Below are 22,689 nucleotides of genomic sequence, written 5' to 3'. Positions count from 1 at the left end.
TCTGTTTGTGAGGTTACAATGGATAGGGTCAGGAAGAAGAAAATACAGCTGCAGCTTTCATTATTTTAATGAGTGCAATTAGAGAAAAATGCAGACGCAAAGTGTGGCAAAGAAAAATATTGGAAAAGCGTTTAGAATTAAGTTTGGAGAGGACACTTAGGCCTATGTCAGAACTTTCAGTTCATGATGCAGCAGGCTTTCAAAACTTTCTGAGAATGTCCCCACAAGACTTTCAGTTCTTGTTGACAGTAATTGAGTCTGAAATTGCAAGAAATGATACAAATTTATCGGAATGTCATCTGCATTAATGTTAGACTAAGTATAACTTGAAGATTCCTAGCGACTTGTGACTCCTACCAAGGATCATGTAAGAGTGTAAGAGAAATACTCCTACACTTCACTTATGTATTTGTATGGTGTATACGAGTTGCTTGCGATTCGACGGTCGATTTCGAAAAATAAAAGTATTGTATTCCGCGCTACGAATTTGCATGTTCTAATTGCGTCTTTGCGCATGTGCGAACCGAAATGTTAACGAAAACACGAAATGTTAATGAAAAGTTTCATTCACAAAAGTTAAAGAAATTTTGTTTATCAACATGCTCTGGACTGGGACACAGTGTTGGAGGAGGACTGGTGGAACGACCGAAGAAAGTGGAGAGGAACCATATTTGCCCCTACCTGGCTACAGCTGGATAAAGGGAAATGATGATGATGATGGTGAACATGCTCGAAAAGTTAATGAACACGCTATTTTGTTTATTAACAGACAGAAATGTTCATGAACATTGTTCATTAACAATGTTTATTAACAAAATTAACGGAAACATCTTGGTGTGGACGCACCTTAACTCTCACAGGAATAGTTACCAGTTTTGATAGGAAAAAAATCAGACAATTCAGGCCTACATCACGCACAGCTACATTAGAATCACTTATGGTTGAGAAGACGAGAAGGTAATCACAGGGGGGGAAGGATGCTTCAAGAAAACTTACACTGAAAAGCAGTTGCTGGGTGCGAAACAAGCTGCAAAGAATGTCGCACCACAGAAATAACAAGTAACGTGTATATGTTGCGTAATATGATATACTTATATGAGGAAGGGGAAAGGAAGGATCATGATCAAGAAGGGAGAAGTATGTTTTGGATTTGAATCGAATATTTTCTGAGGAGAGAGAAATTACTGATAACCCAATTCAAAGGTTGGCGCCTCTGTATTTTACATTATGGACAACTCTGTTTCAATGAAAGTTTGTTCTGTACTTTATATTCTGTAAAATATTCTCACATACTCTTCTTTCCTTTCATAATTTTATGTTCTAACATGTGTTAAAATAACCTTCACATTTTTTCCTAGTAGTTTAACAACACACACACTCACAGAAGGCTTTTGGCAACACAAGGATGGGAAAGGTCTAGGAATGGGAAGGTAGTGGCCGTGGCCTTAATTAAGGTACAGACTCAGCATTTGTCTGGTGAAAAAAATGGGAAACCACAGAAAAATATATCCAGGACTGCCATCGGTGGAATTCGAACCCACTATCTCCCGTACGCCGTTTCCGTTCTGTACTTATATATGTACTATTTGTACACTGAATACATAATTACATAGCTGTGTTCGTATGATTAAGTTGTAGAGACAAACCTACTTGCATCGAGTGTTTGCTCGTTAATGACAACAGGGGTATGATTTCTACTACATGAACACATGTGAACATTCGACTTACCTCATGGTAGATAGAGTCTTGAGCCAGGGAGGGCAGACGGAAGGATACTACCTTGGGCTGGCCGTTCTCATCAACTGCCTCTAGGTTGTAGAGTCCTATTAGAAGAGTCTCGACAGCACGGCAGCTCTGCAGCATTAAAGACGGCAGGGACTGAAGGTTCAATTAGTAGTGATGGACGTCTAGCAAGCCAGGACAATGGGAGGTCACTCACCTTCTTATCGCCGTGAGCCACCGAGTTCAGGTACACGAAGATGAGAGTCGGTAAGAACTGGAGAGTGAATCTCTGCAGTTCCACCTCCCGCGACCGGTAGAAGCCAAACAGCTGTGTGCACACAGGATCAATAAGCTGAAACAGGGTGCATAAATTATTTTACTTATCTTCAAGAAACATGAAAGGAAACTATAATTTTGCCTGTACGCTTCAATATTTTACCTGATATTTGTATTTATCCTAGAATAGGCATTGGTGGCCTATGATCTCCATGAAAAAGGGCAGCATAATGTTTAATAATAATAATAATAATAATAATAATAATAATAATATTGTTATAGCTTTTACATCCCACTAACTACTTTGACAGTTTTCAGTGATGCCGAGGTGCCAGGATTTAGTCTTGCAGGAGTTCTTTTACGTGCCAGTACAGCTACCGACACGACGACATATTTAAGAACCTTCAAATACCATGGGATTGAGCCAGGATCGACCTACCAAGCTGGGGTCAGAAGGCCAGCGTCTCGATCATCTGAGCTACTCAACCAAGCAGCATTATGTTTCATAAGCCCCTTATAGCAATTTAAGAACATAAAAGCACAGGGTTGATATCTTTAACAGATCCAGAGATATCTGAGGTGGACGTTCTTACTGACTGTATGTATATTCAAACAAAATAACTTAAAACCTCATCAACCTCTTCAGTGGCACGTCCGAGAAGTTCTCGGATGCTGTTTGCTTGCCCATAACGTCACTGCCCAAGAAATTCTCTTTTAGCTGCAATATTTATTTCTCGATCGGCCAGTAATTTCTCAGGTATTGTAATCTCTGTGGAAAATGTTTTCCAGCATTCTCAATAGATGGCCGGAGAGTTTACGGCTGCAGTCATGAAATCTTTGGCTTAAAATATCTCTATCTCCTCTCCTTTACATACACACTGACCAACTGACTAGGTAAACAGAAATGGCGAACACCACAAAAGAGATGATTGTTCGAAAATAAAATCAGGGACTACATCAAAAATGAGTGTCTGATATTAATATTTCTGCTAGTAGAGATAATGATTTGAATAACTGTTGGTATGATCGTATTTCTTGTGAAATTGAAGAAGATATTACGTCGGAAGCAATGGTGACGGTAGGAAAAGAAAGGTTAAAAAAAAGTGTAATTATATAGTAAGCTTCTAATAACCATTGAAGATTATATGAATGTGTTAGCATCATTTTCCTTCAATAACTGCCAATAATTCCTAGCTTCCTACAAATACATAATTTCTTCTGAAAAAACCTCACCCTCATTTTTCCGGCACAAGAGCTGTGTGAGAACCCGCCTCTGAAGGAGTTGAAATTACTGACATTTTGCTACACATAGTGATGGTACTTCCCAAACTTGACGTAAGAATACTCACATCCTGGTATCGGTTCCGTTCTTCCAATACATTGTACAAGGCTGTCACCAGCTCCTGGTTGTGCTCCAAGCTGCTAGCGAAACTGTGCACCTCAACAGGACTCAGAGCACCATAGTCAGCCAGCCACTCGAGCACCACCGTCTCCGTCATCCCGGTGCATGCTGGACAAAACAAACAAGTTCCAATTTAGTGCACTATCATGAAGAACAAGAAGACTGTCCTCTCCTTGCTCCAAAACTGAATAGTTCTATTATAGTAATGTTGGAAAAACAAACTACTGTTATAATTGTTTATTTACGGTGAAGAGATAAGATTATCAGCTGGTGCTGATAAATGTTCTAAAGGGAAGTACAACTAGTCAACCACTCATACTCCCTGGCACGTAAGCCTATACACTACGATTCACCTTACTCTTTCTCCCCTGTACTGAAGGTAGTGACAATCATTTTCTAACTGTAGGGTTCGATTCAGTGTCGCCAACCATACAGCTGAGGGACCCTACTTGCTGATACGTCTTACAGTTACTAAACTTTCACGGTTTATTTTAAGCTGCCTCTGTGGATCAGTGGTAGAGTGTCGGCCTCCGGATCCCAAGATAACGGGTTCAAACTCGGCAGAGGTAGTCTGATTTTTGAAGGGCGGAAAAAAATTCATTCGACACTCCATGCCGTACGATGTCGGCATGTAAAAGATCTCTGGTGACACATTTGGTGTTAACCCGACAAAATTAATGAAATTTCAGCCATAGACGCCGAAGAGAGTTTCGGTTTACTCGTCTGCCATCTAGTAGGCCTAGAGTAAAACAGAACGTCGAAATTGACGAGCAGACAGCCAGCTGGCGTCAAATTGAAATGTCTGCACACGGTAGCTGAGGCCATACGATTATTATTATTATGGTTTATTTCGTGATTTCCGAGAATTACGTATTGCCAATGCGGTAGGTATTGTTAAAACCACTAGTGTTACATTTGCAGGTACAATTGAAGCATATTTTCTTTTTGCTGTGGGACTGTAAATCTGTTGGGTAATAGCAGGTAAGTACAATTGTGGCATGTTCGAATAACGCAGTTAATAACATAGCTGATGAGAAAAGACAAACGCAGCATTTTATTAATTATGTTCTTATTTCATCCAATACTTACGTACAGAATTCAATCAGGATGTCTAAGAAGCAAGAAAAATCTGCAAGAAATCCTCCGAAAAAGAAAGCAACTTCACAACTTTGGTACGGTTGGCAGGCTTAGCCTTTGTGTATTTCTAATGACTTGCAGCATATTGAATGTAATATATCTGCTTGTGTGTATTATTACAGGGTAGTTTCTCTTCAGTCTGACAAATAATAGCAAATTTCAAGAAGGGAGCTGAATTAGTTACACCAGGCAAACACTGAAGAACACGGTTGTACTAATGCGTATATCAAAACAAAGGCAGAAATATATAACCCTAAATTGAGTGAGGGTGTGTATTTCCTTAATTCCTCATTAAACTTGAAAACCGACATAATTACGAATATCTTGATTGATCATTTATCATCATTTACTCGCGTAAGAGAACCTTTGATACTTACAATGAGGTTAGTTTATTGATGGTTGTGTCTCGTGATTTCAGTATGTTACTAGTCAAGTTGGCAGCAGTGATGAGCCATTAAAAAAGAATAGGCCTGACTCTTCAAATAATGACTGTATCAGCAAGTGCCACGAAGGGTGAAAAGACTCCCTGTGCCTTACAAACCTACCACCCTTGGGGACGGAAAGAACATCGGTTGACCATAGGAGGTACGATAGAAAAGGTGAAAGTAGGTAGTGGAAACAAATTCAATCTTCACTAGGAGCCCTGCAGTTGCCAACCCATCCTCCCAAGTTGAAAGGGGTACTTTCAGTTGCCTCTTACAACAGGCAGGATTATGGTTTCATACTTTGTGTATAGTTCCCAAGAAAGAGAAGATGATGGTGAAATTGAGAATTTGTGCCGTGACACATCTTTGATAACATTTGCAGACTATCTTCTTGTAATACTCAGAGGTCCTTCTACCAACACCTTTCACAGTTTTGAGACACTTGGACAAAGTCTTCATTGTTCACTGTAACATTTTAACCCACCACTGTCTCAACATGACAGCAAGGTTCTTTAGTCCAATTGGTCTAGAAAAATGAGTGACTGAATGGGTTCCTATATTTCTAGATAACAGAACTCAGAGAATTAGAGTAGGTGAAGTATTATCAGACCCTGTAACCATTAAGAGGGGAATTCCTCAGGGCAGTATTATTGGACCTTTATGTTTTCTTAGATATATAAATGATATGAGTAAAGAAGTGGAATCAGAGAAGGCTTTTTGTAGATGATGTTTTACAGTATTGTAGAGAGAAATAAGTTACAAGACTGTGAGCAACTGCCAAAATTATCTTGATAATGTTGTGAAATATCGCCAGCCCCGTGGTGTAGGGGTAGCGTGCCTGCCTCTTATTCAGAAGCCCCAGGTTCGATTCCCGGTCAGGTCAGCGATGTTTACCTGGACCTGAGGGCTGATTCGAGGTCCACTCAGCCTACGTGATTAGAATTGAGGAGCTATCTGATGGTGAGGTAGCGGTCCCGGTCTAGAAAGCCAAAAATAATGGCTGAAAGGATTAGTCGTGCTGACCACATGGCGCCTCGTAATCTGCAGGCCTTCGGGCTGAGCAGCGGTCGCTTGGTAGTCCAAGGCCCTTCAAGGGCTGTAGTGGCATGGGGTTTGGGTTTTTAATGTTGTGAGATGGATGGTAGGAAATGGTATGATAAATGGGGTTAAAAGTCGGGTTGTAAGTTTCACTAATAAGGAAAGTACATTATGGTAATTACTGCGCTGATGGTGATCACTGTAATTACCTAGGTGTAAAGATAAGGGAAGATCTCCATTGGGGTAATCACATAAATGGGATTGTATATAAAGGGTACAAATCTCTGGACATAGTTATGAAGGTATTTAGGGGTTCTAGTAAGGATGTAAAGGAGAGGGCATGTAAGTCCCTGGTAAGACCCCAACTAGAGTATGGTTCCAGTGTATGGTACCCTCACCAGGATTACTTGATTCGAGAACTGGAAAAAATCGAAATAAAACAGCTCGATTTGTTCTGGGTGATTTCACACAAAAGCAGTGTTACGAAAATGTTGCAAAGTTTGGGCTGAGAAGTCTTGGAAGAAAGGAGACGAGCTGCTCGACTAAGTGGTATGTTAAGACAAAGAATGTGTGCTAGTTGCTTTACGTCACACTGACACAGATAGGTCTTATGGTGACGATGGGACAGGAAAGGGCTTGGAGTGGGAAGGAAGTGGCCATGGCCTTCATTAAGGTGTGAAAATGGGAAACCACGGAAAACCATCTTCAGGGCTGCTGATAGTGGGGTTCGAACCTACTATCTCCCGAATACTGAATACTGGCCGCACTTAAGACAAAGAATGTTACAAGTGTGTATTAATTTCCACCTATTCAACACAAAGCGAGTTCTTGCGATTAAGAATTATATTTTGACATATTAATTACAGGGACATGTTTTGCTCATTATATGGGCATCATCAGCCTTAAACTCATATCTGTAGGATAAAAGTCAGGATCCTGATTGTTCTTAATCGAAGTTTTGTGAGAAAAGTACATATCAAGTTGAGGATACTTGTTGTTGGTACTTATTTAACATTTACGTACTAAAATACGTCTAAAAGATGAAAGAGTAGGATGACTGTTTGTTACAACACTCTTACAATAAAATCTTTTTTTAAACTTACAATCAGTCCTTATTTATAACTTTTTAAGAATGTCCATGGCTAAAACTGTGATATCAAGTTGCATGTTAAAAGCTCTATATGAACACTCTTTTGGTGCGTTAAATGGAACCTGGTTAAAGGCGCTCCATATTGGTTGAGGGCGTAAAATATTAAAGAACATGAAAAGCTTAATCTTTAGATAATAATGTAAAAATGTGTTTCAGATCACTCCTAGTGGAGGTAAAGTTAGAATGTAAAGCTGTTAGGCTGTTAAGTTGTTAAAGTTGTTAATCTCATTAGATGAATCAAAAGTCTTCTTAAAGTTCGTTGGAGAAGCGAGGAAGGGTTCTTGACTGTGTGAAGCCATATTTATCTTAGCTTGAAGGTGTGACTGCGACTTCTTATATTGATAGTCAAAAGGGAACACTCAAGTTTTATGTAGATTAGAACTTGGATGTTGACTTTTAGGCCTACTAGTGCAAAAAGGAATTGGACAGGGATTAATAAAAATGATTATGTCATTGTACAAGGAATGTTGTAGTTACGTGCAAACACAAGTTGGTTCAAAATAACTAGCGGGCTGAGACAGGGAAGTGTTCTATCACCAATCTTGTTTACAATAGTAATGGATGACATCATGAGAACAGCAAAAGCAACGTATGGAGGAAGAGAAATGAACATGTTATTTGCAGACGATATTGTGATTTGGGGAGAAGACGACAGGAAGGTTCAAGAACAGCTGAATGTGGTGAATGGGAAAATCAAAGAATGCGGATTGAAAATAAGTGTAGAAAAGAGTAAAACTCTTGTTATGACTAGAGGGGAGAAAGAAGGGAAAGGTCAGATTAGACTTGCAGACAAGCCCCTGGAAGTATTGGAAACGTTCAAATACCTGGGGAGTGAATTCATAGAGAATGCTCGACTGGATGTTGAGATTAGTAAGAGGATGCAAGCTGGAAGTTGTTTCTATCATTGTGTAAGAAACATGTTATGGGACAAAGATGTGCCATTGGAAGCAAAGGATACTATGTACAAGATGTATTACGTACCCATAACAACTTACAGAGCAAAAACTTGGACAATGACAAAGAAGGATGAGAGTCGAATACAGGCAGCTGAAATGAAGTTCTTGAGGAGTATGATACAGAAGAGTAGAAGAGACAAAATAAGGAATGAGAAAATCCGGGAAGAAATTGGAGTAGAAAAAATGAATGATAGAATAGAGAGGAGCCGATTAAGATGGTTTGGGCACGTAAAGCGAATGAGTGACAAAAGAATGCCAAAAATGCAAATGCAAGGAAGGAGAGGTTGCGGACGACTACGACTGAGATAGAAGGACACAATCCAATGCAGTATTATAGAAAGAAACCTGCACTGGGACACAGTGTTGGAGAAGGAGTGGTGGAAGGACCAAAGAAACTGGAGAGGAACCATATTTGCCCCAACCCGGCTACAGCTGGATAAAGAGAAACGATGATGATGATGACTGAGGAATGTGTGGTGTATTGTCTGTAAAGAGAGGAGAGTAAAATACTTAGGAATAAAATTAAAGAAAGGACGAGTTTAAAGAAATACGTTGTGTATAATCACTTACCCCTGTTGTGTGTATATTCACTTACCCCTTCAACTGTTATTATGTTGGTCAGTTGCTATGGTAGCGTTGGAATGACTGACACTTGAGCTTCTAGTGTTGTATCGATGTGGGGTGGGGGTGTGGTGGATGGGAGGGGATAGGCGGGGCGTTATGTTTATGTGCTGTTAGTTGAGGGAGGCTTGTGGGGGCAGACAAAGAGGGAGTTATGTTTTTGAAAGTAGTAGGGGTCCTTGATGATGATAATTTAAGAATGTTGTTTTAAATTTAGTGTTTGCATTAAACTGGGTAAACTCATATAAGAGATTTTTGACTTCAATTGTTTTGTTGAGGTTCAGATTTTTTGTTGTAGTGAAAATGAAAACCTACAACCTGTTTTCCAGTCATTGACCAGGTCAGGGATGGAATGAATGAAGCAGATATATAGGCTATTAGTACGATGGGGTAGCCACTCCCAAAGTGATATATTAATGACTGATAGATGCTATGAAATGAGAATGGAGAGTGTTGCTGGAATGAAAGATGACAGGGAAAACCGGAGTACCTGGAGAAAAACCTGTCCCGCCTCCGCTTTGTCCAGCACAAATCTCACATGGAACGACCGGGATTTGAACCACGGGATCCAGCGGTGAGAGGCCGACGCGCTGCCGTCTGAGCCACAGAGGCTCTTTTTGTTGTAGTATTGGTCTAAATGTTTTCTAGTTCATTCATCAATTTCCCTTTACCTACTCTTTTAATTATTGTAAGGTCCCGTTCTACAGTTGTGAACTGATGTCCTGTCTCCATATGGGAAATCATAGCTGAAAATTTGTTGTGCTTGTTGGCATTATAGTGTTCCAAGTATCTTGTGTGAAAACTCTGGCCTGTTTGACCGATATACGAGACGTTACATTGTGTGCATGTGAGCCTGTATATGCCTGAGCCTGAGTAAATAATACTGTTTGAATTGACTGTGTTGTGACTGAAAACTAATTTCTGGTTAGTGTTTGATGTCCTAAAGGCTATACTGGTGTTTTGTTTTTTTATGGGATTCAAGACCTGGTAAATACCTTGATTGTTGTAGGTGAAGGTTTGGGTCTGTCGGGAATGAGGTTTGCTGCTAATTTGAGTTTGACCTTATTGATTAAACGGCTAATCATTTCCGGATTATATCCATTAATTTTTGCCAAATTCTCAATATAATTGAATTTTATTTTTAGGTTCTTAGATGTTAAGAGGGATTTTTTGAATTGTTATAAAACCAAATTTTGTAAACTAAGAGGTTCACAACCTCGCTATGAGGACTTATTGTTCGTTTCCATCTGTATCATTTGTTTTCATTTCTTTTCTTCTTAGGTAACACAGTTTTTAGATTCAATTATGTTTCGTATTAACCCCCGCTTTCACTGAATTTTAACGTAGCGAGTTGGTTTTTGCTCCACATGATGTAAATATTGGATATTGGGTTGTTTTTATTTCCGTCATATCTCTCTTTTGTTTTTTCATTTGTTCATTGTTTTTTGGCACATTTTTAGCTTGTATTACGTAAATTAGTTTCAATTAGTTAGAATCATAAGATGTATTGAATTAGGAGGATACACTTAATTTTATCTTTGTAAAGTGTGTCCTAGATGCACACCTTCGTGACATAGTTCACACTGCCCCAAACCAACGCGGCTTTGTAAAAGGAACGGGAACGATCGACGCTACACATGCAATGTGGGTTTTGATAGAACATCGCAATGAAAAGAAGAAACCACTCCACATTACTTTCTTGGATCTCGAAAAGGCCTTTGACAGGGTGCCTCATGATCTTATTTGGCATGCACTCGGGCTTCGTGGTGTACCAGAAGTATATATTTGATGGATCCAGCTTCCGTAACGGAATGCCACCAGCTCTGTCCAATGTGCTGCTGGAATGTCTGCACCATTTCACATTCAAGTTGGTGTTCATTAGGGATCAGCTCTATCTCTGCTTCTGTTCATCCTCTGTCTCGACACCATCAGCACAGAAATATTAACAACACACCCTTGGACTCTACACTGTGCTGATGATGTTATGGTCAACTATGAATCCCGTCAAGATTTGCAACAACTAGTCGAATTTTGGAAAAACTCCTTGGACAGATACGGCCTGCAACTTAACGTTGGGAAGACCAAGTACCTAAAGTGTGGGGTACAAAGTGATGGTCAATTAACATCGATGGTGTTGATATTCTCAAAACATCTCAATTTACCTGGATGAAGTGGCAGCAAGTCACAGGAGTCCTTTTTGATCAGAGGGTGCCAATGTATCTAAAATCCAAAATCTATTGAACCATCATTACGCCAGTGGCACTGTATGGAACCGAGTGTTGGCCAGTCACAAGGAGACATGAACAGCTGCATGTCATGGAGATAAAGATGTTTCGCTGGCCAATGGGACTCACTAAACTAGACTACATCAGAAATGTGGATGTTCGTATGGCATTTGGTGTGGCCCCAGTCCCTGAGAAAAAGCGAGAGAATCGTTCGTGATGGTATGGCCACGTGCTACGCAGAAACAGTTTTTCAGTAGCGAGAAGGGCATTAAACATAAGTCCTGGGGACCGCAGACCACAAGGGCGACCAAAGAAGTGCTGGCTCGACACACTGCAGGAGAATATGCATGTGGCTAAAGTCTCTCCTGAAGATGCATAAGACCACATCAAGCGGAAAAAGAAGTGCAGAACAGCACACCCTGCAATTAAGCGGGATAAATGCTAATAAGAAGTTATTGTTAAGAAATGTTCAGTTTTGTTACCAGCAGTGCACAAATCTAATTCCGACTTCAACGTGAGCATGAAGCAGAGATAGGAGACTTCAGAGCTAGTGAATAATAAAGACGATAAAAGCACTTTCTTGCTGGCTAGTCATAAACCGGTCTGAACAACCATCACGTAGTTGGACACAAATTACATGTGTTTTTACTTTTAAGATTGCTGGCACATTACTTCTATGCAAACATTCCCAAAGATTACACCATCAAATTATGAGCAAGAAAGGTTCCCTTAAATCCAGTGACAGAGGGACAGAAGTAACCCCTCAGGTACCTTCAGTGAGTAAGAAATAGAAGTAGCAATAAAAACAAAATGGAAAATGCAGCCAGATTGTATGCTAAACTTCATTATTTTCATCAGCTGGGTGGCAGGAATGAGTAGCAGGGCAGGCAAAACTATGTTTTAAAAAAATGAATATAATAAAATTTCAATTTAGTCCCCTCAAGGCATTAATGCCAAAACTGAATTATTTTAGTGTTATCACAAGCAAGACATAATGGAGTATTTTGAATGACTAGTGTTCTACAGCTCATTCACAATCGTGTAACACTGGGGCTTACCACTCTGTTGCTATGGACTGCAATACAGGTTTGTGACATCGAAAGGAATCGAGTGCTCGTATGCGCTAATACAGACACCGCTAGCGCATGATACTACGTGATAATCAAGCTAAACATTGAAATTCCAATGTAAATGATGCAATTATGCTGACAATAACGGTGATTTATCATTCAAATAGACAGTTTTACAGTATTTACATTTTAATTTGGACCACCTAATGACACAAATATGTACATTAGGCAGGCCCATTAGAAAGGTCCTAAGGCGAACACTAAAGCACCTTAGGAAGAAAGGGAGGAAATGCTTGCAAAATTTTTCCATTACCATCCAGTAACCTGGTACTGTCTCTGCACAATTTAACATCACATACACATATTTTATAAGGTATAATTTTAAGTGCTTCCCACTACAAAACAGGTTTGAACACAAGGTACATCCTTGAGGCCACCAATCACAGCTGCAAATGCTGCATACTGTCGACATGTGATTGGTGGCCTCAAGGACGTGCCTTGCATTCAAACCACTGTAGCGATGGGAAGCGCCCAAGGTTATATCTTCTGAACTGTAGTGATTTTCAGACCAGTAAAGCATTCAGATGCTGCCTCAAGTTGCTGGCCAATTATACTGTTCAGCATCTGTTTCGAACTCCTGGAAAGCTTAATCCTCAACTTAATTTAAGTAATCATAAATGGCTGTACAAAGACGATAAATGAAATAACTTAGTAAACATCATAAGCTCATAGTAATGTAGGACAAAGACTTTCATAAAAATACGACTTTGAAAATATATTTATAAAAAACAAGAATATTATGTATAACATCATCTTTATATAGTTCTGGAAAGTCTACAGATATTCTTCCTATTTTCACACCATTATTTATTATAGTTGGGGACAAAACATGACGACCTCAGTTCTTGGAAGCGACCTGGCACCCTGCTGAGTTAATGAGCTCCATGTGATCCTCGCTTGGTATAGAGAGGTTGCCAAATCACTCTTCAGTCTTGACTCTTTCTTCATGCCGAGTGCAGTGCAGTGACCTAGTGAGCATTATTAATAGTAAGATATGAAATAACTGATATTTGTAATATTTATAACTTATCAGTTTAGCACAAGAGCAGTAATATGTCGGTATTCTTCCGGCCGTGGGTAAATCAAGAATCACAGTGTAACGAAGCGGAATTAAATCAGCTGACTGGACCTCCTCCTCCTCCTTCACCAAGAGCTCCAATTAAAAGTGACAAAAATGTGATTGGCAGATGTGTTACATTACGAAAACAAAATCATGAATTGGTGAGGAACATTAAAAATTTCTTATGAGGTGTTTTAGGAAATGGCGGTGTTATAACTGGTAAAAATTTAAATAATTTAGCATCGGGAGCAACAGGAATCTGTGTTACTACGGTGAAAAAAATAGTTAAAATCAGTGATATCAATACCTATGTAACCCACTAAAAGAAAGTTCGGAAGCAGAAATTTAAATTTGATAAAATAGACAATTTCACTCGGGACCTGCTTCGTCGAACAGTTTTTGAGTATTTTTGAGTATTACACTAATGTAAGTGACCATTGCCACCTGTTCCCAACTGCGATGTATTTGTTAATAATAATAATTATTATTATTTTTCTTGGGACCAACACGTCAAATTTAATGTCTTTTTCCCCTTTTACAAATATTTATGAAAATAAAGTAAACAAATAATAATCCAACCTATTTGAAACATTCTGTGGTTTGCATAACACACTAAAGTGGGAGTTAACGCCTTAAAGTGTATTGATTTCCCTTTAATGTCAGAGGCTATCATCTGGGCCACGGAGGAGTCAATAATTATACTAATTATGAATAGTTAATAATAATTCAGTTGTCTCTTCATTCAGTTTGAATACATTATAATTTTCACTTTTCAAAATGGTTTACATTACAAACTGTGCAGCCTATTGGTGGGATACAATTGGGTGATTTGAACATTCATTCTGTTAACAATTATATGATAATAGCAACAACAACATAAGGAGATTATATCATCATTATTACTATTATTATTATTATTATTATTATTCGTGTGACTATTTCAGCCTTATAATGTTCCGACATTTACGTGAAATGGAAAACTACAGAAATAATTTCAAGAACAAACGGTAGGATTTGAACCCACACCACCTCCCGACTTCGGGTTACTAGCCCGTCGCACTATCACTGAGTCCACTTTTATGGGTCGTTTAAGTTTGTGTTTTAGTATTCAGGGGCCTCTCTTCGTTACCTCATAACCCACTTTAGATCGCCATAATGCAATATTAATATTTTATTCATGTCTAAATTCCTGAGGTACAATAATAATAATAATAATAATAATAATAATAATAATAATAATAATAATAATAATAATAATAATAATAATAATAATAATTCAGTTTACATTGAAATGACAAATAGATTCCATAAAAAGATTTTATTACTGCTCTGGCTCGTTTGGTGCGAATGAGGTAGACGATTTGGCAACTCTGACTACGGCAGACGTAGTAAATCCTATTAGTCCCTAATAGACACCGGGCTGCCGCTGGAGGGTAGTGGTGTGAGGCGAGGTCGTCATGTTTTGTCCTCAACTATATTAATGATTATTATTAACAAAATGCACACAATGTGCAAAATACAAAAATTATACTACATTACTCTAGTCCTAGTTTTGTTATTGATATTTGTATTTTACTGCAGATATTTGCGTGATCTCTCTCACAGTGTTCATTGTACAATTCACACACACAATTTTCATTCAGGAGATGAAATCTCTTATTTTTGGCAGAACTTGTGATGAAAACCATGTGTTGCATATTATTGTGTGTCAAAGCTTGTAATTTGCTTGTTTCCAATCATCCATCATTATGGTGTCTGTCAAATAAAAGTCATTCTAGATATAGCTGTGTTTTTCCATGAGAATTTGGAATGTGTTCTCGTAGGACTTAGTGTTGGCAGGTGTATCTGCATTCTAATGTTTTCTTTGAAGAAAGTTTCTTTTTGTAAGGCATAGGTGCTTATCTTCCTGATACCCAGGATTCGTTTCATATAACAAGCTTTAACTTTCTCTAGCGTTATCAGGTCATTAATTTTAAGTTCATCCCAGATTATATGGATCCCATAAGTTGCTATTTGTGTTATAGCTGTTTTAAATAGTATCAGTGTTGTGTTTGTCGCAAGTTTTTGTGCTTGTTGAATGCTGAAAGATTATCTCATTTTGAAGAGTGATAGTGTCGGCCTCTAGATCCTAAGATAGTGGGGTCACACCCGGCAGAGGTTGTCGGATGTTTGAAGAGCAGACAAAAGTCCATTCGACACACAGTCGTACGATGTCGGGGTGTAAAAGATCTCCGATGACACATTTAGTGCTTATCCAACAAAATTCTTTAAAACTCAGCCTTAAGATACCCAAGAGAGAATTAGTTTAGTCTGGCATCTAGTAGGATGAGTGAAACACAACACTGAAATTGACAAGCAGACAGCCAGATGACGTCAAATTAAAATGCCTTGCACACGGTAGCTCAGGCCATATGATTATTATTATTATCCTACTTTTGGTGGCGAGATGTAGCGTTTACAATGCACTATGTCTTCTGGTATGGGCTAGAATAAATTTGTTACTTTCATTGACCTGTCTCAGTCTCATCCTTGGCTTTGACAATATGAAAGTGACTGAGGTATAAGCTATGCTAGTAATACAATTCCTTACACAGCCAATCCCTGTTATGAATGGTATGAAAACATCGCTCAGAAGGTCGGCTGGTGCATGCATTTCAGTGGGCTTGGCGGACTGATATGTAATAGTAACTTCTGGCTCAGTGAGGAAAGCAATGAGAAACTACCTCACTCCTCATTTCCCTAGTATGCCTCATTCAGTGATACCTGGACTATCTATGACAGCAGTTGGTGGAGCTGTGGAGGATCAAACCAGACTTCAGGCTGAATACCAGACATAATAATCATCATCATCATCTCAAACATATTTTAAACTTCTAGGTATTGAAACTTGTGGGCTGTGGTAGTCCTGCATAAAATAATACATCTATAATAGAAATCAATAAATCCACTAAAAACTCAAAAAAGACTTAAAACTAAGTAGGTTCCAAACCATAGAAATTAGTTTTCATTTCAAAATTCCATGCGCATTGGTAGGGATTCAAACCTCAGCCAATGTGGTCAGTAGCCATGCAGTGCCAATAGGCAATCACATCCACGATGCTACCATGAGGGATAAAGTGAACACTTCACTTCAAGAATGGTGGAGGGGTAACTATAGTCCGGCTCCTTGGCTGAACGGTCAGTGTACTGGGGCCCAGGTTTCGATTTCTGGTCGGGTCGGGGTTTCTAACTGCGTATGATTAATTCTTATTTTTCACGGACTGGGTTTTTATATTCATCATACATGTGTCTTCCTCTACATACAATACCCCACAGAAACATACAGTGAATGCATCCTCCATAAGGGGTTTGTATCAAAACGTGCAGCCAGACATAAAACTGGGTAACTCCACATGAACTGATCATCATCATCATCATCATCAAGTTTGCACTCCAGTTTCCCGGGTGTGGTTTACAAGCGCTCTCCATTTTAGTCTATTCATGTAGACTTCATCAAGACTTCATCCCAGTTGATTCCTTTGGATGTGATATCTTCCTTCACTTGGTCCAGCCATCTCCTCCTAGGTCTTCCAACAGGTCTCTTTCCAGTAATCTCAGTATGCAACCATTGTTTTGCAATTCTTCTTTCTGTCATACGTTTGACATGACCAAACCATCGCAAACGTGCCCTTGCTATGGTCTCCTTCAGGGACTGATTTATTCCAGCTTGTTCTCTAATCTTCTCATTTCTTACTTTGCCTTTCCAAGTCTTTTGAAGCATGCTTCTTAGAAACTTCATTTCTGAAGCCTGAAGTCTGCTGTCATCTTTTTTTGACAGTTGTGCATGTTTCCAACATGAACTGCTCAACAAAATAAATTTGGGAAAGGGTCAGGAAAAAGTAGAGATAACTTTAGAAAGCAAGCTATTTTCCAGCACATCACATTATTGTACATCGGTCAGAGCAGTACCTCACCCGACTATGGATTATCATTTGCTTCAACAAAGATTGAATACTTGGAACACTCGAACATGCCTGTAAAAAGTGGTACAGGTATGTTATTGTGTTCTAAGTGTTACATTTTGTGTTTTTCAACAGATTGAAAAAGCTTGCAAGTTCTATTAACTGTGTCAAAACTAAGAAAAATGGCTTCATTCTTAAAAAAAACTAGTGTGAATACTAAGAATAAGTAAGCTGAACGGGTATACATAATATTATCAGACCTTTAAACATGGACACACAACAATGTTTTGTTGGCAGATCACCTTGTCATATTTAGTGAATGTAAATAGTAAGTAAGTTATTCATGTGTCCTTCATTTTGTATACAAAGTTAGCATAGACAAGGACAATTTTCCTTATGTACTGTAAAGATAATATTCAACATCAAATATTCTAAATTACTGTGTTGATGAGGTGAAAGTACCTCATGGTGATCATTGTAAGTACCTAGGAGATATCTTCATTGGGGTAATCACATAAACAGGATTGTACATAAAGGGCACAAAACTTTTCACATGGTTATGAGGGTACTTAGGGGTTGTAGTAAGGATGAAAAGACATAGTGATATTTACTGACATTGAGAAAGCTTACAACAGAGTGCCCAGACTGTTGGTATGGGACACATTAAGGAAAAACAAGTTAACAAAGTGGAAGTGCAAACGATAAAAACTATGTACAAAAACTGTGTTAGTAGCATGAAGACTAGTATAGGAAAAACAAAATGGTTTAAAGTTGAAACTGGTCTCCGACAAGGAAGTGTACTAACCCCCATACTATTCATCACAGTCATGGATGAAATTCATACGAACATTAAACAGAGATTGGGAAGACAGGCAACAAAAGCCATGTTGTTCGTAGATGATATAATGATATGGGGCGAGGATGAAACGGGAGTGCAAAAACAAGTAGATCAGGCCTTTCCAACTGAGGTGCCGCCAGGGCCCAGGCCAGCCCCGGTAGCAGCACCGGTGCTAAGCTGTAGCACCAGTGAAGTGGGAGAGGTGGGACGTGGCAGAAGCAGCACCACAGTTCATCAGCTTACATAAATAATTGAAAATGACAATTTTGTGAACACATTAACACACCATATATTCTCTACAAATTTCTTGTCTGCCTCTGTGTAGGCCTACATTTAGCATTTAAGTCTATTGTTGACATCATTTGGCTGCAACTAATTTCCCCAAGATTGGGTACAATTTATTTGGCAGTAAAAATTCGAATTACGGCCTGTAGGACAGCATCAGACAGAAGTCCTGATTTTACGTTTATTTCAATTCGTAATTGAAAACATCTGTTTGCACGTGTAAGTTGTACAGAACTTTGACGTAAATTTTAAGGCAAGTGCATGAAGTCTGGGAAATTCCTGTGGATGAACACCTTTGTAAAATTTAATTAAATCACAGCTGTAGTGGTAGTACTGTAGTTTATCAGCTCTCTTTGAAAATATGGTGATTTTTCACAGCGCGCTGAAAATGGCGTCGTAAGTATTTAAAGCAGAGGTGCCATATCGTTAATTTCTTTGAATTGGGCATTTAATTTGTGAAAATTCTGTAACGACGTCTGGTACTTTCCGAGATTTTTGTAAGTATACAAATTTAAGGGAAGGGAAATAGTCAAATTTTTCGGCTTTGAGCTGATTTTTAAATAAACTCTGCAATTTGAACACCTTAATTCTGTCACACATGGTGCCAATCAACTTGTTTCTACCTTGCATCAAAGCACATGTTACTTTACTGTCTGTAACGCACACATGCTGTCGCACCGGCCGCTACGTGAGGAAGGTGGGGAATGCTGCCACTGAGTGCAGCTCTGGCGAGCCCCCGCATCAAGTGTTCGAGTTGGAAAGGCTTGAAGTAGACGTATGAAATCAAGAGATTGAAAAATTTTGGGATGATTTTTTTTGCTATTTTGCTTTACGTCGCACCAACACAGATACGTCTTATGGCGACAATGGGACAGGGAAGGCCTAGGAGTGGAAAGGAAGCGGCCAAGACCTTAATTAAGGTACAGCCCGAGCATTTGCCTGGTGTGAAAATGGTAAACCACGGAAAACCATCTCCAGGGCTGCCGACAGTGGAGTTCGAAGCCACCATCTCCCGGATGCAAGCTCACAGCTGTGCGACACTTAACCGCACGGCCAACTCGCCCGGTTCTTTTTATTTAATTTTTTTAATGAAAGTAAGCACAGAGAAAAGTAAAACAGTAGTGATGACAAGGGAAGGAAGGAAGGAAGGAAGAAGAAAGATAAAACTGAATGGTAAAATTCCGGAAGTGGTTAAAAGTTTCAAGTACTTGGGAAGTGTGATCACAGAAGATGGAAAGATAATGAGGAAATCAGGAAAAGAATACAACACGCAAACTGCTTCTACCAGAGGGTAAGGGGTATTTTGTGGAACCAATTTAGTCTTAGAAAGGCTGATTTTCATACCATACACATTGCATCTATTTTCAAATTCAAAGATATTAGACTGCAGGCTTTCAGCACAATCTACCATTAAGACCAGGCCATCAGCATAGGCCAGGCTGCTTACTACATTTTTCCTCTCTGCCACTCAATACCTTTCAGCAGATGATCCATGTAAACTATGAACAATAAAGGTGAAAGATTACAGCCTTGTCTAACCCCTGTAAGTACCTTGAACCATGAACTCATTCTACAGTCGATTCTCACTGCAGCCCAACTGTCAACATAAACTCCTTTGATTGATTTGAATAATCTATTCTTAATCCCATCCGGTCTAGAAAGCCAAGAATAACGGCCGAGAGGATTTGTCGTGCTGTCCACAAGATACCTTGTAATCTGCAGGCTTTCCGGCTGAGCAGCGGTCGCTTGGTGGGCCAAGGCCCTTCAAGTGCCATGGGGTTTGGTTTGGTTCTTAATCCCATAGTCCCCAGTACAGGGAACATCTTTTCCCTCGGTACTCTGTCATATGCCTTCTCTAGATCTACGAAACAACCGACGCAAAATCGGGAGGTTGTGGGTTCGGATCCCACTGGTGTCCCATTGGCCATTTTTGTTCTGTACTTAACATCTCTTCTACACGTACTAAATGTACGTAACACGACCTAATAGGTTGAAAGTCAGTTTCGATAAACATAACTGTCTATTCCTCTTTTAGCATTTTTCAATTACTTGCCGCATACTGAAAATCTGATCCTGACAGCCTCTCTGTGGTCTGAAACCACACTGGTTTTCATCCAACTTCCTTTCAACCAGATAGCACCGTCCCTTCCAAGATGCCAGTGTATACTTTGCCTAATATACTGATTAATGAAATATGCTGATAGTTGTTGCAATCCTTCCTGTTCCCTTGCTTATAGATAAGTATAATTACTGCTTCTATCCAGTCTGAAGGTACCTTATTAACATTCCATGCTCATTTTATTACTCTATGAAGCCATTCTTCCCCTGCCTTCCCACAATGCTTCACCTTTTCAGATCTAATTTCATCTATTCCTGCTGCTTGATCAAGTGTAATTTCTCCAACATCATTGTTCTCCTCCCCATGAGCTCAGTTGTTTGCAACATCACAAGGAAAATACCCTTTCACGTTGAGAAGCGATGAGAAGATGCATTAAAAAAACATTAAAGCATTTTTATCGTATAAACGTCCGGCTCCATGGCTAAATGTTTAGCATGCTGGCCTTTGGTCACAGGGGTCCCGAGTTCGATTCCCGGCAGGGTCAGGGATTTTAACAATCACTGGTTAATTTTGCTGGGTGTATGTGTCCTCTTCATCATCATCATCATCATCATCATTTCATCATGACGCGCAGATCGCCTACGGTTGTCAAATCAAAAGACCTGCACCTGGCGAGCCGAACATGTCCTCGGACACTCCCGGCACTAAAAGCCATACGCCATTTCATTTCATTTTCATCATATAAACAACGGTAACAATTTGAAGTCAGTGAGAGATGAACTAACTAAAGATAACACTTCAATTTAAATTCCTCACAGCTTATTTGGGGATAGTTCATTAAAAAATGAATTATCTTACATATCTACAGAGTTGAGTTGATATATTTGCATATCGCCTTTGCGCCTCGAGATACCATTATGTGACAATGTTGAGGGGAGAAATACTGGCCTGCAGCACATGTACCACTTAGAACAAAAACTTGTTGATACAGTTCATGCAATACTGAACTTTAGATGACAGAACCTTTCTGGTCAGAGTTCTAAGCTGAAATATTATCGCATAGCAATTTTTTTTCTTTACATTGCACCGACGCAGATAGGTCTTATGGCGACGATGGGACAGGAAAAGCCTAGGAGTGGGTAGGAAGCGGCTGTAGCCTTAATTAATTCACGGAAAACCATCTGCAGGGCTGCCGACAGTGGGGTTCGAACCCACTATCTCCCGGATGCAAGCTCACAGCTGTGCAACTCTAACTGCACAGCCAACTTGCCCAGTTAGCGATTTTACTAGGCGCAATGACAATATGATACATATATCATACTAGGCTTATGTGTAAAATTGCCAATATTTTTGAAGGGCAAGAAGACATTGGTGAGATTTAAAATTTCTGTTCAGTGATACTTTTTTGATTAAATGTACTTGCTCCACCAACTGAACTATGGTGGCCTAGGTCATATTTGCTCTGTTGGAAAGGATCTAAGCTACAGATCAGGCACTACTGCGATCACACTGTAGAGGTGATATAAATGTTGATCCCCATAGGGAAACTGAAATACCCGTCCCGAATGGTAGGTGTGCTATTTACCAACTGATGAGTCCAACTTGGCACAATGGTCCAAAATGCTGGCAACCAGGAATTAGTTAGCTGGAAAATTTATTATGTGCAATAAAGGACCAAATATATTGGTATCACACTGTAGACTGCGTGCAATCGGGAGCTTGTAGGTTCAGATCCCACTGGTGTCTGGTTGGCCATTTTTGTTCTATGCTTTAACATCTCTTCAACACATACTGTAAGTATAGAATACGACCTAATAGGTTGAAGGTTAATTTTGATTTTTAAATTTCTTACTACATAAAGAACATATTCAAGTTTTTAGCATATAAAAATGAATTCCCTAATAATAATAATAATAATCATTTGCTCTTGTTTAAACACCTCATTTAGAATTTACTTCAGATTTTATATCTCCATTCCCTAAATGTAATAGCCTATTCCATTTATTAATTATATAAGAATGTGCCATTTTCACTGTCCCTAGGTAAAATTATACTAGACCGATTAAACAAAATTTCAGCTCAACAAAAACAATTCATATATATCTCCAATTATTTGTTATAATAACATTTAAGTTTATGTGCACCATCCTGAAAGAACAGATTTATTCTTTAATTAATCTTTCGAATAGGGGTTGCCACTGGATACCCATCCCAACCAATGGTAATATTTAAATACACGCACCTAAAGGTAGTCTAACTTCTTGAATGGGTGAACAGTGATAATTTAATGCACGCATAACTGAACAAAGTCTACCCCCTTATGCCATAAACAGACCAATGGTGGCAAATTCACATACACATACATCTAAACAAAATCTAACCCCTTATACTGAAAGGTCAATAATGAATGCATTTTCATACTTC

The 22,689-nt window shown here is 39.1% G+C and overlaps 1 protein-coding gene across 1 annotated transcript in view; it reads right to left on the bottom strand.

Annotated features, from left to right (window-relative positions):
- Hyccin (PI4KA lipid kinase complex subunit hyccin) overlaps positions 1-22,689 on the bottom strand; it is an 89,564-nt gene that overhangs the window by 65,379 nt on the left and 1,496 nt on the right. Inside the window, exons 2-4 of the mRNA XM_067157248.2 lie at positions 3,348-3,508; positions 1,940-2,074; positions 1,729-1,854 (exon numbers count right to left, since the gene is read on the bottom strand). Coding sequence (XP_067013349.2) covers positions 1,729-1,854; positions 1,940-2,074; positions 3,348-3,497 — 411 coding nt within the window. The 5' untranslated portion in view covers positions 3,498-3,508. The remainder of the gene's footprint in view (positions 1-1,728; positions 1,855-1,939; positions 2,075-3,347; positions 3,509-22,689) is intronic.

Source organism: Anabrus simplex, chromosome 13 (genome assembly GCF_040414725.1).
Source record: "Anabrus simplex isolate iqAnaSimp1 chromosome 13, ASM4041472v1, whole genome shotgun sequence".
NCBI lineage: Eukaryota > Metazoa > Arthropoda > Insecta > Orthoptera > Tettigoniidae > Anabrus > Anabrus simplex.
This window is presented reverse-complemented; position numbering and strand designations above follow the sequence as displayed.